Below are 9,879 nucleotides of genomic sequence, written 5' to 3'. Positions count from 1 at the left end.
GATGCTTCAAAGTATATTTATGAGAAAAATAGAACGATCTCAACAAATGCACATCCAAGAAATGCTTGAGGATGTGCTCGATACCGTTTTTTTGTTTGTTTATTTTTTACAACTAAAGTGGTCGCCAGTCTACCAGTCATCCATCTTTGATTGAATCGCGAAACAAAATGATGTGCAAATGTATACCATCATGGGTTGTCTTTGTGCCAAGTAGGAATAAAGTCAGTCCATACATGTCCGTGATATGGTTGTGGATGCACGCAGGGGCACAAAAATTGAGACCAAATCCATAAGCCCCCATTTCGGACCAAGTCCAATGGGGTCGAACAAACTCAATGGGAAATATGCAATTTCGTCTCTATTTATATCTTGAAATGTTTCATTACTGATGCATAGTCTGCTATAAATGTTCCATTCCAGTCCTACATAGTGAGCAGACCAGTAAAGCTGGGAATTTTCATTCAGACTGTAATCAATGCAAGAAATTGTCTCCCTTGAAAGGGAGTAACAACAGAAATAGGAGGTAGCTTCAATCTAGAATTAGATACCTCAAAGCATTGGAGATGGAGGGAACATGGATATTGGCAGTATGAGTACATAGCTTGGGTATGGATGGATGATAGCATGGACCTGCAGTGATTGTTATGACTGTATGAGGCTTTTGGCAAAAGGTGAATGAACTGTCGGTGTTTCATCATTCCGTACCTGATATTCCTTTTCACCTTGTAAAACCCTCCCCCAAAATAATAAATAAACGAGAGTTCATTGAACAACTTAACCCACACAGTCTTGAGAAAAATATGACATGGGAAGTTCTACGAGCAGCAAGTTAGATTTGTTGAGATGACATAAAATGCCGCAATATCTTGGTGAAGAATTGCTGAATGGAAGATTTTTGAAAGTGCAAAGAAGGCAATTTGTCTTCTGCATTGGTCAAGTCTGTAATTCAATTGAAATAAAATAAAAATTTGGAGGCTGTAGGAAAAAACTTTTTCAGAAGTTTACCAACATTAATGCAGCATTTTTCCACCACCTTGAGAAACATTACATTAGTCCTTCGTGCCTATTGTTTCTGTCATTCACGACGACCTTAAAAACAGTAAATTTCCTGTTTGGAAACGCATTCTATTTCGTTTGGTGGTGATGCAGACATGCAGACAAAGTAAAAAAAGAAAATTTTCTCTTACTCCTCTATGGCCATTTATCACCACTACTAGAATCTGTACAATTTTCCAAATTCAGTGCCAAAGAACTGCTAAACTGCAGGTTTGTGGATGAAATTGTCTCCAGTAGGGTAAGAATACTGATTCTGGCTCACTTTGCCCCATGTAAATGAATGGGGGATTTTCAGCGATTTATATTTTTTTTCCCTAAAAATAAATCCCCTTTTTATCCCAAGGTATATTTATTTGTCTCCCCTTTTAACTTGGAGGTTGAACCTCATTGAATTGAACACCTGGGGGTTGAACAGCTCACTCATTGAACCTATAAAGATTTGTTCATTCTCAAATTCCTTCAATAGTTTAATTTTCTTTGCACAATAATCCCCATCTAAAATATTGACAAACAAAACATTTGAATCTTTATATTTTTTAAGATACCCCATTTGTGCCATTACGAAATGATAAACTTCTCTTAATGCTCTTGTTTGACCACCTCCTGAGCCACAGGTTATTTTTTGTTAAGCCCCGCCCACTTTTCTTTAAGCCCCGCCCACTTTTGCTAAGCTCCGCCCACTTTTCATAAGGTATTTTTTCTAAGCCACGCCCACTTTTCCTAAGCCCCGCCCACTTTTGCTAAGCTCCGCCCACTTTTCATGAGGTATTTTTTCTAAGCCACGCCCACTTTTCCTAAGCCCCGCCCACTTTTGCTAAGCTCCGCCCACTTTTCATAGGGTATTTTTTCTAATCCACGCCCACTTTTCCTAAGCCCCGCCCACTTTTGCTAAGCTCCACCCACTTTTCATGAGGTATTTTTTCTAAGCCACGCCCACTTTTCCTAAGCCCCGCCCACTTTTGCTAAGCTCCGCCCACTTTTCATAGGGTATTTTTCTAAGCCACGCCCACTTTTCCTAAGCTCCGCCTACTTTTGCTAAGCCCCGCCCACTCTTACATCATTTCCAGTTCATCTCTGACTCACAAAGAAATCACTAGAAAATTACAGGATGTTATGGTTTTTGAAAAATTTCCCAATGAAGGCTTGCCTAGGCTTGCCCAGGGAATTTCCAAAGGAAACCACACCCACCAGTCTTTCTCTATAAAAGCTTCAAACCCAGGCTCCATTTTAAACATTTGTTCTTGCTGGCAATGGTGTTCTGTGTGCTTGTCTCGAACTGTCTGTCTTCTATGGAACTAAACCTTCAAGTTGATGAACTGGATTCAAACCTCTTATCTATTGAGGTAAGATTTTTTATTTTCCTATTTTCAAACTTTGATTGAAGCATACTCATTTAATAATTAAATAACTTAATTAATACATTATTATTTTCTCTCACAGGAAATTGTGTCTGAAATACGAAATGAAAATACTGCTTTTGCTACAACTTGTAGGGTAATTGTTGGCTTGGTTGAAGACCTTGAGTGGGATGACTTTGGTGTTCCTTGGAACTCTCTGTCTTCTAAGGAACTAAACCTTCAAGTTGATGAACTGGATTCAAACCTCTTATCTATTGAGGTAAGATTTTTTATTTTCCTATTTTCAAACTTTGATTGAAGCATACTCATTTAATAATTAAATAACTTAATTAATACATTATTATTTTCTCTCACAGGAAATTGTGTCTGAAATACGAAATGAAAATACTGCTTTTGCTACAACTTGGGGGGAAATTGTTGGCTTGGTTGAAGACCTTGAGTGGGATGACTTTGGTGTTCCTTGGAACTCTCTGTCTTCTATGGAACTAAACCTTCAAGTTGATGAACTGGATTCAAACCTCTTATCTATTGAGGTAAGATTTTTTATTTTCCTATTTTCAAACTTTGATTGAAGCATACTCATTTAATAATTAAATAACTTAATTAATACATTATTATTTTCTCTCACAGGAAATTGTGTCTGAAATACGAAATGAAAATACTGCTTTTGCTACAACTTGGGGCGAAATTGTTGGCTTGGTTGAAGACCTTATGAGCGACCAAGACCCACAGAACGAGTTCGTCCTTGATGACCCAACCAAAGAGTTATACCTTGGAGACCAGCAAAATCCTGAAAAAGAGTTTTACAGCAATAGTACTCATTGTGAGTTATCAAGACAATACCCACTGAACAAGTTATACCTTGATGAGCCAGAATACAAGTTTTACCTTGGAGACTCACAAATTTTGAAAAAATCAAGAAATGAGTTCTGCCTTGATGGTTTAAATAACTACCTTGGAGACTCAGGAAAAGGGTTCTGCCAAGATGGTTCTAAATATGGGGCCTACCTTGGAGACTCACAAATTTTGAAAAAATCAGTAAATGAGTTCTGCCTTGATGGTTTAAATAACTACCTTGGAGACTCAGGAAAAGGGTTCTGCCAAGATGGTTCTAAATATGGGGCCTACCTTGGAGCCTCACAAATTTTGGAAAAATCAGTAAATGAGTTCTGCCTTGATGGTTTAAATAACTACCTTGGAGACTCAGGAAAAGGGTTCTGCCAAGATGGTTCTAAATATGGGGCCTACCTTGGAGACTCACAAATTTTGAAAAAATCAGTAAATGAGTTCTGCCTTGATGGTTTAAATAACTACCTTGGAGACTCAGGAAAAGGGTTCTGCCAAGATGGTTCTAAATATGGGTCCTACCTTGGAGACTCACAAATTTTGAAAAATCAGTAAATGAGTTATCCTTAAGAGACTTTGTAAGTTGGTTTTACTTTGAATACTTGAAATGTGGGTTCTGGATTGATAACTCACAATGTGATACATATCTTGGAAACTCAACGGGAATGTGGTTATACCTTGAAGACTTGGAAAGTTGGGTTTATGTTGGACACTTGAAACTTTTTTGGGGGCTTTTATTTATTTATTATTATTATTATTTTATTTATTTATATTTTGGAGACTTTTGGAGTTGCTATCACTCTTTGGGATCTAAACCTATCGATGTAGTTCTTTGTCGGATGGTGCTTGATGGGAGCAAGATCAAGAAAGTTCTGGGAAGAAAGTGCAGGCTTACTCCCCCTTTTTACGTCATCAAACCTGAAAGCCTTAAAAGACAGAATTGGAAGAAGAAAAAAAAAACGTAAAAATATATATATATATAGGTGGAAATCTCATTTTGAAAAAGACATTGTGTTGGGCGAGGATTGAGTTGGGGTTGAGATTTTGAATGTGAGGGTTGGGACACACACACACATACACATCAACAAACAAAAGTTAAGCCTTGACTATTCAGTTGAGGATTCTGTGTTTGGGGTTCACAGATCTAAGAACGTCCCCCTTGACACACATTATATACTGTTATACACCTCGGACTTGGCCCTCGAGTGTCCACAACGGTGTATAGTAGGAGGGAGTGAAGCGCCAACCTATTGCTCCCATTACACACACACACACAAACAAAAGTTAAACCTTGACTATTCAGTTGAGGATTCTGTGTTTGGGGTTCACAGATCTAAGAACGTCCCCCTTGACACACATTATATACTGTTATACACCTCGGACTTGGCCCTCGAGTGTCCACAAAGGTGTATTATCTGCTTAGTTTTGTCTTTTGTAATTCCTGTGAATAAAATGAACCTAAAATCTCTTCCCTTCCAAATCATATATTTTATAAGTCCAAGGAACTGTATCTATTACATCAACAATTTTAAAAAGTTCTTTCGTCCATCGTTCAGTAAAACCCTTTTCAAAATGAGATTTCCACCTATATATTCTTACGATATCACCAACTTTGAACTTAGGTTTTCTGACATTAATCTCTTTTTCATATTTTAATTTTGTAAATGTTTCTGATGGCTTCATATTCGTTGACGTGTGAATCGTGTCATTATACTTATCCACAATATCCTGAATAAAAGATGACCATTGTTGTGAACCGAGTTGTGTGAATTTTTTATATAGTCTCTCTTTTAAGGTACGATTAAAACGTTCAACAACAACTGCCTTCCCTTCATTAAAGGTACTGTATAATGTAATACTGTTATTTTTAGAAAATTCATAAATGTCTTGTTATAAAACTCTCTACCCTCATCAGTCCACAATTTCTTAGGTTTTCTCTTACTTTTATTAAATATCTGTTGAAAAGCTAACATAAGAGTATTACCTGTTTTGTTTTTTAAAGGGACAACCCACGCATATCTACTCCTCAAATCAATAACGGTTAAAGCATACTTGTACCCCTTATCATTATTGAGTTCAATCAAATCAGCAGACCAGATATAATCAACTTCCTTGGAATAAACTTTCCTTCTCTGAAACTTTGTGAATATTGGTTTATGTAATTCATCAGCTAATTGCTCTTCAGTCTTAATGGCATCATTAGAGCCTATAAGTTTTTTGAATTTCCAAGTCCAAGTTTCAATTTAGCACTAATCATCTTCTTCACGATGAACCTATCAACTTTTTCTCTCAAGGTTGGATTTTGTATCAGAGACAAATTATATAACATTTCTCTATCGGCTTCATGCTTTTCTTCCAACGTTGTGGTATTCCCATAATCAATATCGTGTCTCATGCACACTTCATCAACTCTATTGATTGGTTTACTCCAGGATTTAGGATTGTCTGCCTCATCTAATCTTTTATCCAAGTTTGTGCCTGGACCACAGAAAGAATACCCTGGAAGATGTAATTCCCCTGGTATTCCAGTAGTTGTAAATTTACTTCCTGATAAAAACTTTTGTATATCTCCTCCGAGTTTGTGTTTGGAGATAAATTGATTTTTTTGAACCACACACCGAACATATACCTTTTTGTATAACCCTGTTATTTTTACTTTTAATATATGAAATATTTTTAGTATTAGTTTTCTTTTTACATTTGAGACAATAACTCATTTATTTATGAGAAAAATTTCTGCAGAGTGCAAAAACCTTTTTAGTTTCCAACATGCACATTTGAATCTTAATTTTTAAAACATAAAGAATCCTTAGAAATGCCTTCACTCTCTCCTCCATTTATTTAAGAAAAAACTTGAATTAAAATACATGTCTTCTCGATGTCGATAGTCTTGTCGAAAGTATTGCAAATAGACTTTTTAATTCTTTGTATTCCTCCCTGGTGAGATAAGTTAATTTCTTTAATACCTCTATTCTTTTTGAATCTCACTGGTTTCCATATTTTGATATTTATTCATTCTCTCTCTTTCCTCCCTCTCTCTCTTCTCTCTTTCCTCCTTCTCTCTCTCCTCCTCCTCCTTTTCCTCCTCTTCCCTCTCTTCTTCAACTCCTTCCTCATCCCTTACTATACTTGAATCGTTTACACCCCATAGAATATTATACATATATTCATCAGGATTTCTTGTTATTCCTGTATCCAAAATAATTTTTTTTACAACACGATACCAATAAAATTTCTTTTGAATTTCTAAAAGAGCCTTACCTTTTCTTAACCTTATAATTTTTTCATTATTTAACATTCTAATTAAATCTAAAGTTGTTGGTTTATCAACATCAGCATAATGCCAATCTTTTATTGAAAATACCTCATTCTTATGTTGTAGAACATATTTATTAAAATACCGAATACCCTTTTCTTGAAGGTATGCTTGAACACAGAAATGATAATTTTCTTGAAGCCTTCTTGCTGTCATTTATGTATTAGAAATATATGTTAGAATAATATTATGGCACGAAACACCTCCCCATCTTCCCATAGTTAAATCATTTTGTATTTCCTTACTTATTATATATAATCCTGTTTTTTTCTGTTTTCATGAGATAAACAAGGGCAAAACCATTATTATATTTACCCTTATTAAATTCTTTTATTTGTTGTTTACTAATCGTGGCTCCACAAAACTCATTCTCGATACCAAGTGGATAATATTCTTCCTTACGAGACTGATTTAATTGTTCCAGGTCTTCGAGGTTAATTTTAAATGACCAATTATACCCTAAATCATTCATATCATACCCCCATTGTTCTATTCTCATACAAACGATACGCCCTTCTTTATAAAAATTTATTTTAATTCGAACTGTGAATTCTGTATGACCTGGAGATAATATCAACACTTCTGTATCTTTAGAATACACAGCCGTTTTATTTAAGTATATATATTGTGATAAATCGCTTAATCTCACCAAGTCATTCGCGTCAGTCGGGCTTGGATAATTTTTAATTTATAAGCATTTTTCATGTTAATATTTTTGTTTATATTATATTTATGTCGTTCAGCCTGTGCCTTTGTGTAATAATTTGATAAATCAATATCCAGTTCTTGAGATACACCAAAGATAGAACCATCTTTACCAACATAAGTCATTTATATTAGATTAAAAATAATATCATAAAATTTTTTATTTTTGTTGAGTTGAAATAACACATATAGACATAATTGACCACAACACTTGGAATTTAATTCTTGGACTTGAAATGTTTGATAAACACCATTCTGTAAGAATTTTATGACTTCAACAGGTGGTGGAAGACCAAAACTATCAAAATAATATTTGTCTTGACTATTAAAAATACAAACCCAATGAGAACCGTTCCCATCATTATCTTCTAAGTTCATAATAATATTCTTTGTATGTTTCGACACATTTGTTAATTCATCTCTCATACAAATAACCACATTATGAATTTTTAATTTCTTACAATATTTGGCAAGTTGTAAATTTGATGTTGTATTCTTTCCAAATTCTTTCAACCACTCATCAATGCTCATTTATTTATTAGAAAGATATAATCCATTACCTCTTTTCGTTAATTTTACACCTGCTTGTGCTATAGAAGAAAGCATATCTCCAACTAACAATCTCGCTTTATCAGGCAGACCTTCAAGTTTTTCAGCAAAATCTACAATTACACCACTTCCACTAATTTGTTTCTCCAACTCTTTGTTATGTCTTTCCAATTCTTTTTGAGCCTGGAGTTGAGCCTTCCTTTCGTTGGCAGTTTTGACCGCTGTTGAAATACCACCCGTCAATGCTCCAACCAGACTTAAACCAGCAAATAAAGGAATTAGAAATGGGAGAAATCCTCCACTCGTCTCTCTTATTGAATATTTTTTTAACATTGGTTTTGTCATTTTAATTTTAAGTGAGCCAGTGTCATTCAAGATTTTAACCTGTTCTCTTGTGAGCAAAACATCAATTCTTACTGCTCCTTTTCTCTGAATTGTATTAACGTTAATCGTACAAGGCTTTTGATTTTGAACACAAGATGATAGTTTATGAAGATTGATTTGATTAACATATACCCCAGTTGGTACTTTGCCACTCATTTATTTAACAAAAAAATTATGTGAGACTAATCATCACACCATTATCTGTATTAATCTGCAATTCTGTTTCTTCCAAAAGCAAACAATATGTATCAACTTCTTCACTCTCTCCTCTTTCAATGTATAGGGAAGTATCCACTCGATTAGACTTTATAGTTTCTTTTTGAGCGCTCAGGTCAAACGTATAGATTGTATACAAACTTTTAAATGCTGTCATATCCAAAATAGGTTCTTTATTTCCATTACTTTCACACACCTTTTGGTAAGACTTGTATGCTTCAGCAAAATCATTTTTTCCCAATTAATTTCCAATCTATCTCGTGGATAAAATGTTCCATCTAGAGAAACGCGAAGTTGTTTCACCTTAGCATTATCACTCAATGCATTATTCTTATCAGTCGCAGTATCACCATCTGGCTTTTTAAAAATCATCCACAGATATCGTGGCTTTCCTTCCAGAACACCCAAATTCCACGTGTAAGTAGTTTGATTGAGTTTAACGTGTTGACATCTTCTTTTGAGGTATGATACACTGAGTGGTTTTTTTGAGTTAAGTCTTCGATTCAACATCTCTTCTGTTTTAAGATTAGGAGTATATTCACTGATATACCAACTCATCTCCTCAATTACAAATTTATTCTGATCACTAAAAGCATTACCAACACCAAAAAGCAATCTATTTTCATTATCATTCCTTTGTAGTTGAAATCTAATTTTAAGACCATACAGAACTTTATCATAATCACAAAATCCAAATATACCTTTAAGAGGAACTGCCACAGTAAAACTATTTTCTGCTTTTGTATCATCATTATACATTCCTTTCCTTTGAATATATCCAGGGTCTGTGTTTGTTCCCGTTGACATATCAGGAATAAAACCTTCGACAGACCCCTTTCCCATTCTATCACTGAATGTATAGAGTGTAAATTTCATCATTTCAGATACAGCAGAGACATAATCAACCGCTTCAACTTCTTGTGTTCCAATATACAATCGCACACTATCAAACATTTTCCAGAAGAAATCATTTACAAGTGTAGCGTTTGTGTTATTCCCAGCCTTAGTGAATTTAAATTTACACAACAAGAAACTTTCGGAGAGATTCAAATAGGTTTGTTGATTATTTATTTCAAAACTTTTTGTACCATTTGTATTCCAGTCTGTTCCAGTTATTGCATTTACCTTGAAGTAATCTTCTTTTTAGTGGAGTTTGAGATAATAATAGTATCATCCAAATCATAGATACTATCAATTGCTTCCATACTTGTATTTATTTAGGAAAAAAGATGTTAAAACTTTTGAAACCCTGATCCAAGTATTTGAATTATTTTCTGTCGTTCTTGGGGGGACAACTGAGTTTTACCTTTCTTAATTTCTTTTATTGCTTGTAATTTATGAGATTCTTTCTGAGCATCTTTTATACTCTTTACAGCACCTGCTACATTTCCCACAGCAGAAGCAGTTGAACCAATTAGGTCTTTTTGTTTAAGAATAGTTGAACCAATA

At 34.6% G+C, this 9,879-nt stretch overlaps 1 protein-coding gene across 2 annotated transcripts; it reads left to right on the top strand.

Annotated features, from left to right (window-relative positions):
• The first annotated feature begins 1,298 nt into the window (after positions 1–1,298).
• On the top strand, positions 1,299–5,016 carry LOC147035715 (uncharacterized). 2 transcript variants are annotated; one of them, XR_015049493.1, is made up of 3 exons: positions 1,299–2,673; positions 2,771–2,947; positions 3,045–5,016. XR_015049493.1 is itself a non-coding variant. In XM_085847061.1 (3 exons), exons 1-3 carry the CDS (start codon positions 2,307–2,309, stop codon positions 3,813–3,815), a joined length of 1,041 nt encoding a protein of 346 aa, XP_085703187.1. In that variant the 5' UTR covers positions 1,299–2,306; the 3' UTR covers positions 3,816–5,016. The 2 variants fall into 2 exon arrangements, 1 of the variants encoding a protein (XP_085703187.1); XM_085847061.1 differs by having other exon boundaries at positions 1,299–2,399.
• The last annotated feature ends 4,863 nt before the right edge of the window (positions 5,017–9,879 follow it).

This window comes from Eptatretus burgeri, chromosome 1, assembly GCF_056783735.1.
Source record: "Eptatretus burgeri isolate ZD-2024b chromosome 1, Ebu_testis_v1, whole genome shotgun sequence".
NCBI lineage: Eukaryota > Metazoa > Chordata > Myxini > Myxiniformes > Myxinidae > Eptatretus > Eptatretus burgeri.
The sequence above is the reverse complement of the archived record's forward strand: the minus strand, read 5'-3'. Positions and strand labels throughout refer to the sequence as shown.